Raw genomic sequence first — 20,549 nt, 5'->3', positions numbered from 1 at the left:
AAGTTCACCTTCCAAAAGGACAACGTCTTAAGCACACAGCCAAGACAACGCAGGAGTGGCTTCGGGACAAGTCCCTGAATGTCCTTGAGTGGCCCAGCCAGAGCCCGGGATTGAACCAGATCAAACCTCTGGAAAGACCTTAAAATAGCTGTGCAGCGACACTCCTCATCCAACCTTGACAGAGCTTGAGAGGATCCGCAGAGAAGAATGGGAGAAACTCCCCAAATACAGGTGTGCCAAGCATGTAGCATCATACCAAAGAAGACTCAAGGATGTGTGGCCACTCCACCATAAAGGCCTGATTTGTGGATTGCTACAGAGATGGTTGTACTTCTGGAAGGTTCTGCCATCTCCACAGAGGAACTCTGGAGCTCTGTCAGAGTGACCATCGGTTTCTTGGTCACCTCCCTGACCAAGGCCCTTCTCCCCCGTTTGCTCAGTTTAGCCAGGCGGCCAGCTCTAGGAAGAGTCATGGTGGTTCCAAATGTCATCCCTTTGAGAATGATGGAAGCCACTGTTCTTGGGGACCTTCAATGCTGCAGAAATGTTTTGGTACCCTTCCCCAGATCTGTGCCGCAACAAAAATCCTGTCTCGAAGCTCTACGGAAAATTCCTTCGACCTTTCCAAATCATGCCCAATTAATTGAATTCACCACAGGTGGACTCCAATCAAGTTGTAGAAACATCTCAAGGCTGATCAACGGAAACAGGATGTACCTGAGCTTAATTTGAAGTTTCATATCAAAGGGTCTGAAACCTTATTTGCATAAGTTATGTACTTCTTAAAATATATATAAACTAGCAAACCTTTCTAAAAATCTGTTTCCGCTTTGTGATTATGGGGTATTGTGTGTAGATTCATGAAGAAAACATCTTATTTAATCCGTTTTAGAATAAGGCTGTAATGTAACAAAATGTGGAAAAAGTGAAGGGGTCTGAATACTTTCTGAATGCACTGTATGGTCTTGTGAAGGTTGGCTGAATTCTGGCAAAGAGTATGTTCTTTTATCTCAGCATGTGTCAAGTTATGTATCACTAGATGTGATATTACAAGACTAAGGGTATACTGAACAACTTCTACAAGGTCTGGATGCCTTATATGGAATACAGCACGACTAAAGGAGTTTGTATTGAAAACATGCCCACCTCAGGGGAGATACCTATTTAGGCAATCCCAGGTTGCCGTCCTGTGAGTTGTCACTCTGTCCTTGGCCTAACACACCCGAAACCAACACAATGTTTCACTAAGATCCTAAAACTGAGTGGGGTGTGACTGAACGGGGAGGAAATTGTGTTGGGAGAGTTGGCTCAGGCTGGCTGAAATTTGATAAAGTGGATGTCTTAATAAAAGACATCAAAAGACTTTGTATTTTAGTCACGAGTTGCTCATTTGTTAGGCTATTGGTTAAAGGTGCAACACAATATTTATTATTGAATTACCTTTGATTTAGTTCAGTCTTATTAATCACTTACCTAGCTTGGTGACTGAGGGCATTTTTGCTTACTTTTTGTTCTAAACAGAGACGGCACATTGGATTGTGTAAAAATGCAGGAAATTAACTTTAGATGCCCGCCCCTCTTCTAAAAATCAAAGTAGAGCCCCTGGATTATTATATTAAAGTGAAACAATGTGTCTGTTTGCTGCTTTTCATTAAATCATGCATAGCTGATCTTTATATGGCCTAAAACCAATGTGTTCATATGGGCAGAATATTAGGCTATAGCATACTGAACTTTCATCAGTCATGAAATTAGAACATTCCATGAAACAAAATGACCTTGGTAAAAGGCCGACATTTGGACGTTTCAGTTAAAAATGACTGTGACATGACTATAAAAATGTAAACATTGTGATTTTAGAGACAAAGTAACAGCCTATGATTAGGCTCAGAGGAAGAGCCAAACTATTGCCAAGGACTCCAGCCACCCTCATCATAGACTGTTCTCTCTGCTACCGCACTATATATACACAGACTAAAGATCTACCCGAGATTCAACTTTAAGGCAAGGGCATCTTTTAAAACTATTTTTGATACTCACCTCATGTCTTGACAATATGAATGAGAAAGTAGTCCATTTTGTTTTGAAATCAGTAGTGGTCCAGCTCTCCCATTGTTCCCATTTTCAATTTTAAAAAATATGCTTTAGAGATGCCCAAGACTATAACATTAGAATGTTGTAAAGCGCTGCCCTACCCTGGCCGGCGAGGAATAATAATAGGCACAAACTTAAGAACACTATTTTATTATTTTATTAACTTAAGATTCTCACCAAGACAGGCAGACAGTCCAGACAGACAAACAGTACAAATAGGCTATACATTGCACAAGAATAATATAGGCTATTTTAAGTGAATGAATGCAAATGTATGCTGTTAATGAACAATAACTAGGCCCAATCTATCAACTACCAGATCTGAATAAATGGGTTGGATGGATGGCTTTGATTGTCCAGCAATCGAATTGCAAATCGTTCATATGCTAATAATATAAATATTCTGCTAAAAGGATCTTGCACTGCTACCCTCAGCATTCATTATTCTTGGAGGTCAGAACAAGCAACAGGGACGTCACCAGAGATTCATAACCAGGGGCTCAGCCCTGAAAACCAGGGACTGACGGGGTACCGGCAAATCATTGTATTTGTGGGTCTGAGAAAACGACCCATGTCTTTAATGCAAGAGTGGATGAATACACAGATAGTAAACCTGCAATAGGAGCAGGAAATTCTAGCCCACCAACTTTCCAGGGGCACTCACTTATCCAAAGTCCTGGTGATGTCCCTGACAAGCAATGGAAACAGAATTTATCCTCTTCGTGCTTCCCAAAAATATCCTGGCGCATGAAGGCTACAGCTACAGGCGGAAATGACACACTGCAAATAAGCCCTTCGGGAAGTGCATCGAATATGATGTTTTTGAATGCTGAGGTCGCATAATGCTCACTGACGGGGTTATCTCCAAGTTATACTGGATACGCGGTTCTTTCAGCGCCCGGAACATCAACTAGGAGCTCAGGACATACTTTCAAGGCAACATGGGTTGGGGAGAAGGTTGGACACATTAGAAGAAAGCCAATGTTTCCTATAGGTATGTCTTGTTTAATATAATAATGGCTTTATCATTCTTAATTATTTATGTGTGTTTTGAGTATGGAATAGGTTATGCAAGTGTGTGTGTTTGTGTGTTCTTACCGATCCAGCACTCCAGTCTGGCGCAGGGTGACGTCTTGACCACGTCAGGAGGGTCCACCCCCACGTTGAGACACAACACCAGGGCCACACTCACTGTCTTCATCTGGGGGGGGGGGAGACAGAAGTCAATACACATGCCTCTGCACACACACTTTATTGGGATTATATCTCATATAAACACATGCACTCATATACAGAGTGAAGAGACACCCTGTTTATTTACATTATTTGTGTGAAGGACGTTCACATTTCAGAGAGAGGCTCAGACTCTTGACTCCTCATACACGCACTACACGGCTCTGAGGCAGGCATCTGACAACAATGTCAGCCTCTTGATTGTCCTTCAATTTAATATCAGATGTGCATTTTTTCCTTTCAAGACGATTCGATACGTATCGAGGGGCAATGTAGCCTACGTTTTTTGTTCTCCCACTTTCCTCTAGTAATAATTAACTTTCCTCTGGTAGTTGACTTTTATTCCGGTAAAACATCATTTTCAACAGCGCATAGATAACAATAACCTAGCAAATGACATTGGTTGTCACTCTACTAATAGCATAATATCACACAAGCCATTTTAGCATTTGAATGCTGAAGGTGCCGTGCAGATGTGCAAGATCAGGAACAGGCCGTCTACCTGGCGAAGCTGGGCACGGTGCTCAGTTTGACTAGGCTACTGATATTGCCTTGGGTTGTTTGGCATGCAAAATGACTCACAGATACAGGCTTAGTTCCACACTGAAGGAGTGGACGCATCAGTTGTCCCAATAGGAGGGTATTTTCGTAAGGTAGAAAGAATGTAATATGAGCCAAAAATAAAGTGAAACGGCGATTGAATCGATTTTCTGGCAGATGCATGCTACATTTTTCTTCAAACAATCATCTTTAATTAATATCGATTAATTATTGCAATAATGAGACCGTCAGCCCACCAGTCTTGAATGACTGTTAGGCTGAGAGTCTAGCCTTTACAGATGATGCACAGTTTTTATATAGCTGATACCAAGATTGCTTAGTCAGTCACTTCTAACCTTCCCATAAGGCACCTTGGTTATCTACACAGGATGGTCTTTCAGTTTCCCAGATGCCAGGAAGATGAGACAATGTGGCATTGTTCTTAACTCTTCCAGGCTCTCTCTATCTCGAGTCACACACACACACACACACACACACACACATCTTGTCTAAGGAATGCTAGCTTTTAAGTTTTTATCACCAACACAAATCAATTGTCAGCTTCAAGCTATCTCTAGTAGAACCCATGTCCTCAACAACCAGACTTGCTGCAGGGTGCTAGAGTGGAGACCATAAAACACAGCATTAGCAAGACAGAAATATCTTACTGTTCGTTAAGTAAATAATTGTTACATAGCCAACAAATAAGGTGAATACGTAATTTTTCCCTCACAGGTCTAATGCATATAGTTGAATTGTTACATCCCTATCCAGCACCATATTTTAGAGTAGGGATGAGCTATTTCTCCATATGAATTGTTCTTTCAAAGGCTAAACCCACCGCTGGTGACCTTTATTTTCGTGTCATATGACCATAGCACCGGTGCCAATGCCATTTAGCAAACTCCAGACAGTGCTATGGTCAGATGACATGGAAATGAAGCTCTTTGGCCACGCACACCATTGGTGGGTTTGGCCTTCTATTTGTACACACACTCGAGCTCCCGTAGGCGTCGGACACGGCGAAACGTCAGCCCCTTGTTTGTCCTTCAAATATTGGGAAAAAGTGCTCCTGCATTTATTTTGTATTTTTCATTACTTGAGGTGTCCTGGGGTAAGATCGTTTTTTTGGACAGCCATACACACTATTTTGACCTTGCCCTCTGGCATGGATGGATCCATTGGCAGGTCTGTATAGTTGGCATAGCCTGACGTGACTTTGCAATTCTGAACCACTCAGTGCTGCTGACCTGATCTGGAGAGTGAAGCGCCATGTTGTCTATCAGCAAGACTGAGGCTGGGTACCACACTATGCCAAGACTATAGAGAACACACCAAAAGGGTTCTGCTTGGAGAGGAGGGAAGAACTTAACACAAACTTCTCTTAGAAGTCTGTAGACTGTCACGACTCCGATACAAGTCACGATTCAGTGTTCATGTGCTTTCTGTAATAAAAATATATATTTTTTTTTATGTAAAAAGCAGTCACAACTCCGTATATAAACCTTGCCCAGATATCGCTTAATGATACATCAGAAAGAAAGATCACCTTTACAGGTGATTGATTTGTCTCCCAAGGACTTTCCAAGAAAGGTCTATTGAAGTGTATTTAATTGAATGTGTGCCTGGATAACTGAAGTTAATGGAACTCTGTAGCTGACGAACAGAAAGGCCGAAGCTCATTGCAGACAGAAGGGTATTGAATTCAATATGTGCCTGATCTATGGTGGTTAGCAGAGTTCTGTAGCTACTGCCCCTACCAGGCAATTTACTGTAGCCCAGGGGGACAGGAAACAGGGTCAGGTAAACATGTGCACCTGAACACAGATTGATCCATTGGGGCACACATGGACATACACAAACAGAGAGAGAGAACAGAGAGGGCAGTCAAACCCTGCACTGATTTTACTTGAGGAGCTCCTACCCTTGTGTTACTAGCCTTGTGCATCTTTTCTCAACGCCTGAGTAATAGTCAATGAGCAAGCTCACGTCAGTGACCACGTTTACATGCACATAGTATTCTGAATAATAGCCCAATCCCGATTAAGGTATTATTTCAGGATAAGCCGTTTACATGCAGCTTTGACATTCCACTCACTAGTATCCCTGTATCATAGAATAAAAATAATATTCCTAATTTGCCCCGGGACGTCAGTTGTTAATTTTTTGACAGGGGACAACAACAAAAAAAGTTGAGCATCATTTAGATATTTTTTATGCTCATCATTTGACATTAAGTAGGTTATTTGTTAGACAACTTGTCTAAAATTACAAATATGCAGCTTCTCTTGTCATTACTTGATGCTCTAGAATACTAAATAAATCCTTGCTCACCAGAATGTCAGAAAATTATAGAATGAATACATACATCTAGTTGACATATGTAAAGTTCTTTCATTTCTGCTTTCTCTCACGGCGCAAACACGTTTAGGGACCAGGGAGAATTTCCATGTAAAATTTCCCAATGACATCAACCAGTAAGATTTATTTGGTTAAATACATCCCCCAAAAAAAGGCAGGTTTAAGGTTCTGAATGAAAGATGAAAAGACATATTTCCTGGACGTTTTGGTCATACGCTGTTATCCAGACCGACTGACAGTCAGTGCATTCAACTAAGTTAGATAAACAACATATCAGTCATAGAAAGAAAGAAACATATCTGTAACTGTTACTGAGAATGTTGTTGAAGTGGTCTGTTGGTTGGACTCCTTTCAAAGTCGCTGCCAATTTAAAAGCTTTTGAAAAACAAACTTAAGTGCATGGGACAGATGGAAGCAACAATACATATTCTGTTGCAATCTTTAGTTGGCGCCTCTTTCCTATATTGAATAGATTTAAAATGCATTACTGTGATAGAATGCGTAACACATTCTCAATGTATTACGCATTCTATGTGCAGTTGAAATTTGGGTATAGAATTAATTACCAAAAAAAGATGTCCTTTCAACAAAATGTAAATGACGTCTTTTCAACTTTCATTCAGAATCAAAACTTTACCTGATTTCAACTTCAGGAAAAGACGTCCTTTCATCATCCTGGAAATTTCTATGACAATTTCAACTGCACGTACTTTCTCAACTAAGCATTAGACCAAAATAATCATTTTTCACTGAAGATCGCAACATAGAATCGAACAAGATTGTTTTTAGGTCGGGGACAGCCCTAACACACACACACAAAGCAGAGACGGGAGTAGAGGTCAAGATACAGGAGACAATAAAAGATGCAGGTAGGTCTCAGATGGATCTCACACAAGTGCAGGAGGAGCTTGCGGAGTGAGCAAAGCTGAGAGGGGGAAAGAAACTCATGGCATTTCCCACAACATTGTGGTTCCAACTCTAATCAAACCCATTGGAGTGTGGATGTGAATCCCATCTCTGTCCCATAGGATCCCTCACTAATAGAGGCCATACTTTCACTACACTAACCTCCGGTAGGCATGACTACTTTCTTATACATTGACCCCAGTGGGGATAAGTCAGTTGGGACGTGCCATTTAAAGATACTATAGCTGAAATGACAACACACCTGGGTGAATTTTCAGCCCAGCGTCAAATAATCTACAAAAGCTGCATCCCATTGGGCTCTGGTCAAAAGTAGTGTACTCTATAGGGAATAGGGTGCCATTTCGGACGCACCCAGTCTACAGTATGCGGGTTTTACAGCTATCCCTGGAAAAAAATGTAGTGTTGAATTTCTGGCGAAGATAGCAAATATCTTCTTTCCTATTTTTACAAAAAATAGTTATGGCCGCAATGGGTAAGGAGTGCCCTAACTGACTGACTTGAAAACAGCTGTAAGCATTTGTGACTGCAATTATTCTTCCAGTGTCTTTGAGTTGTTTGGTCAAACTGAAGATGGCATAGCTACCTACAAAAGCACCCACACGGTTTACAGTCAAGCACCAAAAGCAGGTCCTGGCTTTCAAACTGTCTACCAATACCCATTCACACACACACACCCAACCACAAATCATCACCTGTAGATCAGTTTTAGAGGTGAGGTACGTTCATGCCAGACGTTCTGTCCTGACTTGGCGTTGTTCAGCACCCCACTAATTCACCAGCAACATTACTGCAGCCTGGCACGGGAAACTAAGGTAATTACCATCACAATAAAACAACCCTAATGAAATGATTTGTTTCCCAACGACATCATATGCGAGCGACTAATAAAACACTGAAATTGGCATGAAAAAATAAATAAAAAAGACAATTGAGACAAATGGGGAGGTAGAATCTCTGTCGGAGTCATTTGACAGCAGCCAGATGTTGGCTCCCATTGATTGAATCCCATTCATTTCTCACTTCAGTGGAAAAGTCTATTGTCCCCCTATTGATATCATACATTCCAACTGGAGGAGACACAAGCGCTGCAACCCTAGGGGTCCTGGTCAAAAGTAGTGCACTATACATGAAATAGGGTGCCACTTGGGACAAATCTAAGATGCTTGCCTTGTGCAGAGAAACATGTTTGGCTTGTGACAGGTTCTTTAATATTCTAGTGGTTTGGTAGGCAGTTATTTTGCGGCGGTTTTTAGCCACCGAAATAATGAAATGACTATTGGATTTGGGTAAGCTCATTAAGTATCAGAGGGCTACAAGCCAGCACAGAAACCACAAATGAAGGGAATCGGGACAAGAATCTGTACGTGTTGCAGCAAGCTCAGTACAAAAAAGTGCGATGCTTTAATACACTTTTGAATCTTTTCTGTGTTTAAAAATATAGAAGATAAACACTGAACAGGGGGAGAAAAGGGAGGGAAAAAAGGGAATGAAAAGGTGGAGGCTAAGTCTTGCCCCCCTGGGGAGAGGCTCTGATCCTCCATAACAATGGTCTCCTTCTGAAGAGGGTGGTCCTCCATAATTGTTAACATTAATCTGAAGGAAAGCCTAAACAAAATTACATTTTAATACACGTCTCCTGGACCTCATGGATTTCCAATAATCCCATAAATCCTGTTCGGAGCAGCGCAGAGGGGGAGAGAGAGAGAGAGATAACAGGGGAGGAGTAGGGTGAAAGCTGAAGCGGACTTTGGTTCAATCTGGTTTTTTGGACTTGTTCACAATGCTCACTATCATACAGGTGAATGGCACCGGTACTTAACTATTGGTCAAGGATAGCCAAATGGAAAACACAGAGAAACTTCAAGACAGATTCCAAGGGATTGTGATAATGAACGTGTATCAGAGTGTGACTGTGCCCTAATGTGTGTCCTGCTGGCGATAAAGTGAGTGGCCCAAGCTGATGCTGCAATCTCCAAGGCCGTCCAGCCTGCTAGGCCTTGCCCTGGCACGGGGGAGATCGATTTCCCCTCTGTTTAAATAGCCTTAATTTATAGCAGGCCTAGCAAATGGAATAGTCACTGGCCATTGATCCGTATGGGCCGAGGTGCTGGATCGGAGGAAGGGAGGGGATGGCTCAAAGTTCCCTGGAGTCCCATGCATGATTATTCATGAGAGGGGGAGTTACCAAACCCAATTACCAGTTTAAAAAGACAACACACTTTGTGTGCGTGCACACACACGCACACACACACACACTCAGGTCTCAAACACACACAACAATAGGCCACAGCAGCTGCTGATATCGATAGAGTTCCTAAAGAGGTAATGTTGTAGTCAAAACGTGAGCAATTGGACTACAACAAATACAGCGTAGAAATGACATCCAACTGCTCATCTCCGCATTCATGTGTCCTTCTGATACAGATCTGAATTTGAGCCCAAAGGCACTCCACATTCACGCCAGAGGCACTCCACATTCACGCCAGAGGCACTCCACATTCACGCCAGAGGCACTCCACATTCACGTCAAAAACTATCTACAGTACCTGGATCAGACTGCTATTCAGCCTGGATTTACTGCTCTCCTGAAAAAGATTCACTGGTTATCATGGCGATTATATAGTAATTTTGCATGGTGAACCGAGATATTTTTAAAGGATGAAAATAATGGCAAAGACGGAGGAAGCCAGCCCAGCAGAAAGCAAAGTAATGCAATTAGTGGGCTTGATATTGCAGTGTGTTTTTGAGGATGTGTGGAAATCATTGTTGGAAAGCCAGTACTTTAGAGTAAGCAGAGGTGGTTGGTTCATTGAAGCGCTCATCTGCATTGATTTCAAATGACTAGCTCCGATTTTGACAGAACCCAGATATCCTTTTAAGAGGTCAATGGCCGCATGTCTAATTGGCCTAGTTAATTTCCTGTGTGCAGTTAATTAATTCATGATGGATTACTGATTAAGACCAAAAAACATTCTAAATAGCACACCTGCCTCATTTCGCTCCTGCTACAATGGTGTGGACGTCAATTTAGTATTGATTTATTGTATTGTAAGATGGGATCATTATATTCCTCTCTCTCCATCTCGTGCCACGTGTGTGTGACCATGTGTGCGGCCTCCGCGTCCCTCTAACGAGGAACTGAGACAGGACAGGGGTGCGGTCTCGCGTGCTGAATCAACAACTGTGTGGGCACATGGGTCAGGGATCATCTGATACACAGACAGACATCAGGCCTCACCATCACATGTCGTTGGTGGAACATCTCTTATGAACGGTGTCATGGAGAAAGAGCTCGGAAATGAAGGCAGTGTGTTGAAGTCAAGCTTATCCGCTTAAACACAGACGACGATTGATATTCTTTCCTAAACATACCATGGAGGTCAGGCCATGCAGCTGAACCCCTGGGGGGGGGGGGGGGGGGGCATGGCAAATCTCATAACTTGCTTCCTGGAAACATTTGAAATGGGCATCCCTTCTAGGTTTTCATATCTGAGGAATGTATCAAATGTTCTGCTGTTATCCACAGCAGTCCCTGAGAAATCAGGATAGAAAACAGAAGAGATGAAGTGCATCTCTCTGGTGGGTCTAGGTCGGACCTCTCGTACTAGCCTTTCTAGACAGACGGGTTGCCTCCCACAACGTAGGCCTATCAATGTTCTGGCTCACATGTCTAATTATACATCAGTTTGGCATAGAGGAAAGGGCGGAGTTGGGACATCCTGCTTTCCTACATCACTGCCTTATCCACTTGTTACCATAGCGTTAAACATCACCAGGACACAAAATAGTATCTAGGAAGATGGAGATCATAGAGGTTATTTTTAATGAGTGCATTTCGCAAGTGGCTAGTTTGCGTCAACCACCTTCACTTAAACCACCACAATGGTTTCGCCTGCAAACTTTGGTTTTGAATTACAACATTCAGGCATGTCTGCCTTGTGATTTGTTGGGAGAGTCAGTCTGAAGAGAAACATCCAGATTTTTTTTTCTTTTGGAAGTTATGGCAATCTGCCATTAATCCCAGACTTAGTGCTGTTGCTCTTAGCTCTGGGTTTCCGATACTACTCTTATACAAGCCATACTGATGTTTAACTCCAGGGGTCACATCTAGAGAAGGGTTTCCTAAACTTGGTCCTGTGGGCCCCACTAGGTGTTTGCCATAGCACTACACAGCTGTTTCAAATGATCAAATTTTGATGAGGAGTTGGTTATTTAAATGAGCTGTGTAGTGCTAAGGCAAAAACGTTCACCCAGAGGGGGCCCCAGGACCGAGTTTGGGAAACCCTGGTCTAGAGCATCACATCAGGGTCAAGCCCTGTACATGGCATAGCTCCTCAAATGGATCTGCTATTGTGTGCTTATGTATTGGACACGGATATGAACAAGAGTCTCCTCTCTCTGGTTTAGTAGATTCAAGTCTGGCTGTTCTGTACAGGGCGCTATCCGACCTGGTTTACTCTACCTAGCCTCTCTCTCTCCAGTGAGCCACTGCTCATCCACTAACAGCTCACTCTATAGTCCCAGTTCAGGCAGGGGGTGAGCGAGCCATAAACATCTAATAAGGAACCGTTGGGGTTCTCCTCAATGAGTCAGGTCTACTAACCGTGTACTTTGGGGTTAGGGTTGGTTTGTCTCACACTGCTCCATGTCACAGCGCCTGAATGTCATTCAGTGTTACAATGTAGGCGGTGACCCGTTCCTGTAGGTTCATGCTCTACAACATTCGCAGAGTACGACCCTGCCTCACGCAGGAAGCGGCGCAGGTCCTAATCCAGGCACTTGTCATCTCCCGTCTGGATTACTGCAACTCGCTGTTGGCTGGGCTCCCTGCCTGTGCCATTAAACCCCTACAACTCATCCAGAACGCCGCAGCCCGTCTGGTGTTCAACTTTCCCAAGTTCTCTCACGTCACCCCGCTCCTCCGCTCTCTCCACTGGCTTCCAGTTGAAGCTCGCATCCGCTACAAGACCATGGTGCTTGCCTACGGAGCTGTGAGGGGAACGGCACCTCCGTACCTTCAGGCTCTGATCAGGCCCTACACCCAAACAAGGGCACTGCGTTCATCCACCTCTGGCCTGCTCGCCTCCCTACCTCTGAGGAAGTACAGTTCCCGCTCAGCCCAGTCAAAACTGTTCGCTGCTCTGGCACCCCAATGGTGGAACAAACTCCCTCACGACGCCAGGTCAGCGGAGTCAATCACCACCTTCCGGAGACACCTGAAACCCCACCTCTTTAAGGAATACCTAGGATAGGATAAAGTAATCCTTCTAACCCCCCCCCCCTTAAAAGAGTTAGATGCACTATTGTAAAGTGGTTGTTCCACTGGATATCATAAGGTGAATGCACCAATTTGTAAGTCGCTCTGGATAAGAGCGTCTGCTAAATGACTTAAATGTAAATGTAAATGTATCCTTTCAGAGGACTCTAGCCCATCCTCTATCCCTGACAAGGACAGAGGAAAACCCATGACTATTCTGGGGTACCATAATTAACATAGCTCTCCCATAAAGCCCAATACCACAAACACAGCCATATAGCACACAGAAACAGCCATAGACCAGCCCAACAGGGAGGCAGAGTTTGTGGGATTCGTAGCAGCAACTAGGCCGACCATGATAGAGTTTCTGAAGGCCTATCCTGCATCGGAATCATTCACAAACTTGCACTATACTAGCAGGTGTATACACACACACAAACCGCTTTGCTTCATGAGCGCACCACACACATCGACATGGTCACAACTCAATTACAGACATCTCCACAGGGACCGGACTCCACCTTGACCAATGGGCCTTGTAATTGGGCAGCCTGCCACCTCTCATCCTGAGATAGCCCAACAGTGTCTGTAGTGTAGTAGCTAGCTGGCCATGATCCTGCTGATTTCCCACGATGCAGCACATCATTTACGGGCCACTTGATAGCCCCATCACAACACACTCCTCTCAACAGCTTTAACTCTTAAAATACACAACCAATGGTGACCCTAGTACCACCCCTAACATTATCATCCATCACTGTCAATCTACAGCGCCCTCCTGAATTGTTATTTACCCAACTAGGCAAGTCAGTTAAGAACAAATTCTTATTTACAATGATGGCCTAGGAACAGTGGATTAACTGCCTTGTTCAGGGGAAGAACGACAGATTTTCACCTTGTCAGCTCGGGGATTCGATCTAGCATCCTCTAAGTTACTGACCACTAGGCTACCTGCCGCCCCAACCCGCGACCTTGGAGTCAAAATAGTGGCCCGTAAATTATGTGCTGCATCGTGGGAAATCAGCAGGATCATGGCCAGCTAGCTATCAGGACCATGATTGGCACCCTAGGTAAATATGAACAAAAATGGCTGTGAAAAAATTTAAATGTTGTTTATCAGCTTGATCTTACACTCAAAATATCATATGAATCTAACCTTTAATTGAGTTAAAATTGTTCAAAGAAAAATCATCAATAAATAATTATTTTATTTAAAAATATGGGTCACAGTTATTGGCACCCCTAAAAATCCTTATGAACAAAATCTAATTGATGTATATTCCGATTAAGATATTACTTTTTAAAGTTACATATGAATCTTTGGGAACTTGTGTTCATCCATGAGTTCCTGTTTCACTGGGGTATAATTATGAGGTGACACAGGCTAAACTCCCTTACGTCATCCATCAACATCAGAAAGGCCAAAGACAAATTAAATGAAACAAAAAGGGTTTTGACCTTCACAAATCAGGCAAAGGCTATAAAAAGATAGCTACACCTGTAAAAAATACTCATAGCCACTATTAGGGCAATAACTAAGAAATGTTTAACAACTGGAGCTGTGATGAACCTGCCTGGAAGAAGACGCAAGTGTATTTTGCCCCCAATGCACATTGAAAGGGATGGCTCAAGTGGAATTGTTTTTGCCCAAGGACCGCAGTTAGAGAATTGCAAAAGTTGGTTACATCAAGTCTCCAAAGCTACAATTAAAATCACCACCTATATGCCAACAAGTTATTTGGAAGGGTGGCCAGAAGAAAGACTCTGCTGTCACCAACCCACAAACGGAAGCCCCTGGAGTTTGCTAAATGTCATTGGAACCAGGTTTGATTGAAACTATGTTCTATGGTCTGATGAGACTAAAATAGAGCTTTTTGGAAACAAACACCAGAGCTGGGTTTGGCGTAAAAAGAGCTCTGCAGAAAATAACCTAATCCCCACTGTGAAGTATGGTTGTGGAGCTGTGATGTTGTGGTGCTGTTTTACTTCCAAAGGCCCTGGGAACCTTGTTAGGACACCTGGCATCATGGACTCCAAGTACCAGGAGATTTTAAGTCAAAACCTGGGTGGCTGTTGGATCTTCCAGCAGGACAACGATCCAAAGCATCAAGCAACAAAAAATTGTTCACTGACTATAGAATCAAGCTTTTGCAATGGCCATCCCAGTCCCCTGACCTAAACGAAATTGAAAACCTGTGGGGTGAGCTGAAGAGGAGAGTCCACAAGCGAGGACCAAGGACTCTGAAAGATCTGGAGAGTTTCTCTATGGAGGAATGGTCTCAAATCCCTTCCTGTGTGTTCTCCCACCTCATCAAACATTATAGGAGACGACTCCATACTGTTATCTTGGAAAAGGGAGGGTGCACAAAGTACTAAACGCAGGAGTGCCAATAATTGTGAGATGCATGTTTTTGAATAAAATAATTATTTCTGGCTGACGATTTATTTCTTTGAACAATTTTAACTCAAAAAGGTTAGACTGCTATGATATTTTGAGTGTCAGATCAAGCAGATAAACAATGACATTTATTCACGGCATTTTTTGTTCATATTTACATAGGGTTCCAATAATTCAGGAGGGCACTGTAGATCACCCTGTAGTAAATAACAGTAGGCCAGGGGCATTAGGCAGATTTTTTTCTTGAGCGGATGGTCAGAACATAATTACAAATCATTTGTAGACAGCATATTGACCGTAAGCCCAAAGATATTTGAATAAAACGATTTCAAAACGTGCTTACATTAGCATAGGATCACATATAGTTATATTATGTGTGGGAATACTTTGGAACAGATTATTATTTATTTTTTAATTACAGTATTATGTCCAACAATACAAATAAAATAAAAATGTTTTGCAAAAATTCTAATAAAAAAATGTCAATCACCCATGGGGGAGGCCGCCAGCTGGGGAACCCTGACACACACAATCAAAACGGGTAGAGTAATTAAATGAATTGATGCAAAACAATGTATTCTTTGTAGAACATAAACTAGCCTAAATTATTTAGGCATATTTTCTAGCAGTGTTAGAGAAAGAATGTACCTTTGTCTTACCCCAAAGAATCTCTCCTGTTTTGGAATTAATATATGAATTAAATGTTTATGGTTACAATATAATTCAGCGCCTGAAGCACAGTGTAGAAGCCTAATTTCTATGTCATATTAGCAAACGTGTGTTAATGTCATTTGGGTGAATGTCTTGCCAATAGGGATACTAAGTCACCCGGCGAAGCGTATTGCAATGTGACACTTCGCATTATTGCCGCCATAGCTCTCCATAACAGACTCTATGAAACAATCAGGTAGCTAGTGCTGCAGGGATCTAACAGCACTTTTCATATAAGCCCTGGCAGGTGTAATAGAAACACAGAAATCCAACTGTCACCATTTACTAGAGAAAAACATTAAAATTCCACTGTCAAAGCGCCTAGGGTTGGCCTGAAGCAGAGTTATAATGAATTTCTACAAATGGGGAACAATATAGACGAAGGCTAACCGTAACAAGGTTGAATGTGGAAGTCTCGCTGTAGAACGAATTGTCTCTACTAAAGCAGTAGACCGTGATGATGGTAATGTTATAGCAAGATGTTCCTGCCATACAGATTGCAAGAGATTGTTGATATACCGATTCCATTGCACAGGATGTATGAGTTGATATATAACAACGACTTTGTCTATATCAGCTAAAACTATTGTACAGAATTCTTGCCACCAACAAAATGTTGAATATTTAGGGCATACAATCATCGCAGCTCTGTAGATTTTGTTGTGAGGATATAGAATCAATAGACCATTTGTTCTGGTATTGCCCTTATGTAGCCTGTTTCAAGTCTCAGGTTCAGGAATGGCTGAAAAAACATAACATTCATCTAAAACTTGCCTTAGAAATAGCATTGTTGGTAGATCTGGATAGACCTGGTCAGTCAATTACTAATATACTCTTAGTAAAAGTATTTTTCTTCAATTCGCAATGTGCAGATTCTATTCAATAGATTCAAATTGTATGTTAAACATCACAGCATAATTGAAAGACATTTGGCACATAGAAATCCGAAGAGGGTAGCCAGCAGAGATAGGAAGGACAGACAGAGGGAAACTGAAAGTTGGAACGTGGAACTGGAGACAAGTGGGAGAGGAGTTGCTGGGCGGGGGACAGAATGAGGGTCAAAAATAAAAAGTACAAAATAAAGTCAAAATAAACAAAAAAAAAGGCAGTTTGAATGACACCGGGGGGCAACGCTGTTACATCCATTGACTGTTTGCCTGAGGCTGAGGCCGAGGACGCACAGATGCTTGCATGAACACATGTACAGTACCAGTCAAAAGTTTGGACACACCTACCCATTTAAGGGTTTTTCTTTATTCTTACTATTTTCTACATTGTAGAATAATAGTGAAGAAATCAAAACTATGAAATAACACATATGGAATCATGTAGTAACCAAAAGTGTTAAACAAATAAAAATATACATGTATTTTATATTTGAGATTCTTCAAATAGCCACCCTTTGCCTTGATGACAGCTTTGCACACACTTGGCATTCCCTCAACCAGCTTCATGAGGTAGTCACCTGTTTTGCATTACAATTAACAGATGTGCCTTGTTAAAAGTTGATTTGTGAAATTTCCTTCTTAATGCATTTGAGACAATCAGCTGTGATGTGACAAGGTCGGGGTGGTATACAGAAGATACCCCCTATTTGGTCAAAGACAAAGTCCATATTACAGCTCACTTTAAGCTTACTTTAAAGACATAATGGTCAGTCAATACGGTACATTTCAAGAACTTTGAAAGTTTCTTCAAGTGCAGTCGCAAAAACCATCAAGCGCTATGATGAAACTGGCTCTAATGAGGACCGCCACAGGAATGGAAGACCCAGAGTTACCTTTGCTGCAGAGGATAAGTCCATTACAGTTACCGGCCTCAGAAAATGCAGCCTAAATAAATGCTCCAGAGTTCAAGTAACAGACACATGTCAACATCAATTGTTCAGAGGAGACTACGTGAATCAGGCCTTCGTGGTCTAATTGCTGCAAAGAAACCACCACTAAAGGACACCAATAAGAAGAGACTCGCTTGGGCCTAGAAACACGACCAATGAAGACCAACCAAATTTATTCATTTGTAATAATGACAATTACAACAATACTGAAAGAACACTATTTTAAATTAATATAATACATCAATAAAAATCTATTTAGCCTCAAATAAATAATGAAACATGTTCAATTTGGTTTAAATAATGCAAAACCAAAGTGTTGGAGAAGAAAGTAAAAGTGCAATATGTGCCATGTAAAAAAGCTAACGTTTAAGTTCCTTGCTCAGAACATGAGAACATATGAAAGCTGGTGGTTCCTTTTAACATGACTTCAATATTCCAAGGTAAGAGGTTTTAGGTTGTAGTTAATATAGTATTTATAGGACTATTTCTCTCGAAACCATTTGTATTCCATATACCTTTGTCTATTGGATGTTCTTATAGGCACTTTAGTATTGCCAGTGTAACAGTATAGCTTCCGTCCCTCTCCTCGCTCCTAACTGGGCTCGAACGAGGAACACATCGACAACAGCCACCCTCGAAGCAGCATTACCCATGCAGAGCAAGGGGAACAACTACTCCAAGTCTCAGAGCGAGTGGCGTTTGAAACGCTATTAGCGCGCACCCCGCTAACTAGCTAGCCATTTCACATCGGTTACACCAGCCTAATCTCGGGAGTTGATAGGCTTGTAGTCATGAACAGCGCAATGCTTGAAGCATTGCTCAGAGCTGCTGGCAAACGCACGAAAGTGCTGTTTGAATGAATGCTTATGAGCCTGCTGCTGCCTACCATCGCTCAGTCAGACTGCTCTATCAAATATCAAATCATAGACTTAATTATAACATAACACACAGAAATACGAGCCTTTGGTCATTAATATGGTCGAATTCGGAAACTATCATTTCGAAAACAAAACGTTTATTATTATCGCAAATACCCTGACTGCGTGCAATGAACGCAAGAGAAGTGACACAATTTCACCTGGTTAATATTGCCTGCTAACCTGGATTTCTTTTAGCTAAATATGCAGGTTTAAAAATATATACTTCTGTGTATTGATTTTAAGAAAGGCATTGATGTTTATGGTTAGGTACACGTTGGAGCAACGACAGTTATTTTTCTGCGAATGCGCACCGCATCGATTATATGCAACGCAGGACACGCTAGATAAACTAGTAATATCATCAACCATGTGTAGTTAACTAGTGATTATGATTGATTGTTTTTTATAAGATAAGTTTAATGCTAGCTAGCAACTTACCTTGGCTTCTTACTGCATTCGCGTAACAGGCAGGCTCCTCGTGGAGTGCAATAAGAGGCAGGTGGTTAGAGCGTTGGACTAGTTAACTGTAAGTTTGCAAGATTGAATCTCTGAGCTGACAAGGTAAAAATCTGTTGTTCTGCCCCTGAACAAGGCAGTTAAACCCACCGTTCCTATTTCGTCATTGAAAATAAGAATGTGTTCTTAACTGACTTGCCTAGTTAAATAAAGGTGTAAAAAAAAAAAAAGAGGTGTCCAAAAATACCGATTTCCGATTATGAAAACTTGAAATCGTCCCTAATTAATCGGCCAATCCGATTAATCGGTCGACCTCTACTTGGGACAACGGGAGCAACGGTACCATAAGGACGTCTCTTACCCTGTCCTTCATCCTCCAGCTCTGGGCCAGGGCCTTGGAGCCCTCGATCTTCTCTGAGTGGCGTTTCTTCATGAAGGCCAGCGGCAGGTTCCAGTCGCTCATGTCCGCCTCCTCCTCCTCAGCCAGACACACGGCCGGCGAGTGCAGCAGTTCCGAGTCCATTTTCATCAGGGCCCTGAGAGAGAGATGGAGAGGAGGTCAGGTTGAGGTCAATGTTAAAAAAGGTTTCTTCATTCAATAATAGGATATAGCTGTACAGTATGTTTTTGTGTAACATTGAGGAATATGATAAATATTTAACATGCATCCATCAGATGCAATCTATTGTTGACCCAAACTATTCAACCATTTTAAGTTCTGCTTCCTAATGACTAGGAAAGTTTGGGCAGCGTTGGTTTAGCCATAGACCAGCTCACAATACCAGTCAGATGAGGAGCAGCTCTGGGTTAAAAACTACCACCACCTAGCTTTGGGACTCAACATCAGAAGTCTGCATTGATTGGACTCCCTGAGTTGTTAATCGTTCTGGTGGGTGGCAATGTTAAATAACCCTACCACAATATAGCTGCCCACACCAAAAAAAGCATTTCCTGTCAACAAAGGCATTTGTATAATCTCAAGGAGCTCTACTTACCAGACGTAAAGTGAAATGTGACCCTAGATATCAAATAAACGTCTGAATCCAACTTGTCTGAACCGCACCATATTCCAGCTGTGTAGACAGCAGTAGATTTCGTGCTAGGAAGTCTCCCTTGAACTGCATGGCCTAATAGCCTTCTGCTGTCTAACTCAACATGAATATGGTGCTGTTCAGGCTAAAGTTGGATTCAGACGTTTATTTGATAGCGAGGGAGACATTTAACTTTACATCTGGTAAGTACAGTTTCTCGAGATTATACATATGCCTTTGTTAACAGGAAACGTTTTTTTGGTGGTTGGGTTATTTTCTGTTGCCAGCCACAATTCAGGGAGTCCAACCAATACACAGACTCCGGATGTTGTGTCCGTCCCAAAGCTAAACCACCACCAATAAATACCATGGACAATAACATCAGCAATCTCACATCCCTAAACCCCATTCACCACAGGTGGCCCTGGTGAGTGGGATATGAACTCAACAGCGTTAGCTTCAAAACAAAGTACAACCATACAAGACTCGTTTGTCATGATGTGCTGTAGTGAGCATATTATCGTTCTAAGACGTACATAACTGGTAGCTACAGTATTTGCATTCGACACGATTAACATTTGCTGTGTAAAAAGGTTTAACTCTGACAATGACGTCTCACCAGTGAATTCCCTTTAAATTAACTTAGCCGTCAAATGGTAGATAATATGCAGAATGGACTGGCTAACTTACATGGAAATGCTATTTTCTAACGGGATAGTACATATTGCAGAATGATACATAACAGAATTGGAAATCAGTAGAACGTTATCAAACTGCAGAGGTT

At 42.1% G+C, this 20,549-nt stretch overlaps 1 protein-coding gene across 9 annotated transcripts in view; it reads right to left on the bottom strand.

Annotated features, from left to right (window-relative positions):
- The window catches only part of LOC139567571 (regulatory-associated protein of mTOR-like), a 194,975-nt gene that overhangs the window by 173,695 nt on the left and 731 nt on the right, over positions 1-20,549 (bottom strand). For all 9 annotated transcript variants that reach the window (XR_011673424.1, XR_011673425.1, XM_071388929.1 and 6 more), the window contains exons 2-3: positions 19,096-19,270; positions 3,193-3,295 (exon numbers count right to left, since the gene is read on the bottom strand). Coding sequence is in view for 7 of the 9 variants with exons in the window: in XM_071388929.1 (XP_071245030.1) it covers positions 3,193-3,295; positions 19,096-19,263 (271 nt within the window). In the remaining 2 variants the exon portion in view is untranslated. The remainder of the gene's footprint in view (positions 1-3,192; positions 3,296-19,095; positions 19,271-20,549) is intronic.

This window comes from Salvelinus alpinus, chromosome 2, assembly GCF_045679555.1.
Source record: "Salvelinus alpinus chromosome 2, SLU_Salpinus.1, whole genome shotgun sequence".
Classification (NCBI taxonomy): Eukaryota; Metazoa; Chordata; class Actinopteri; order Salmoniformes; family Salmonidae; genus Salvelinus; species Salvelinus alpinus.
The sequence above is the reverse complement of the archived record's forward strand: the minus strand, read 5'-3'. Positions and strand labels throughout refer to the sequence as shown.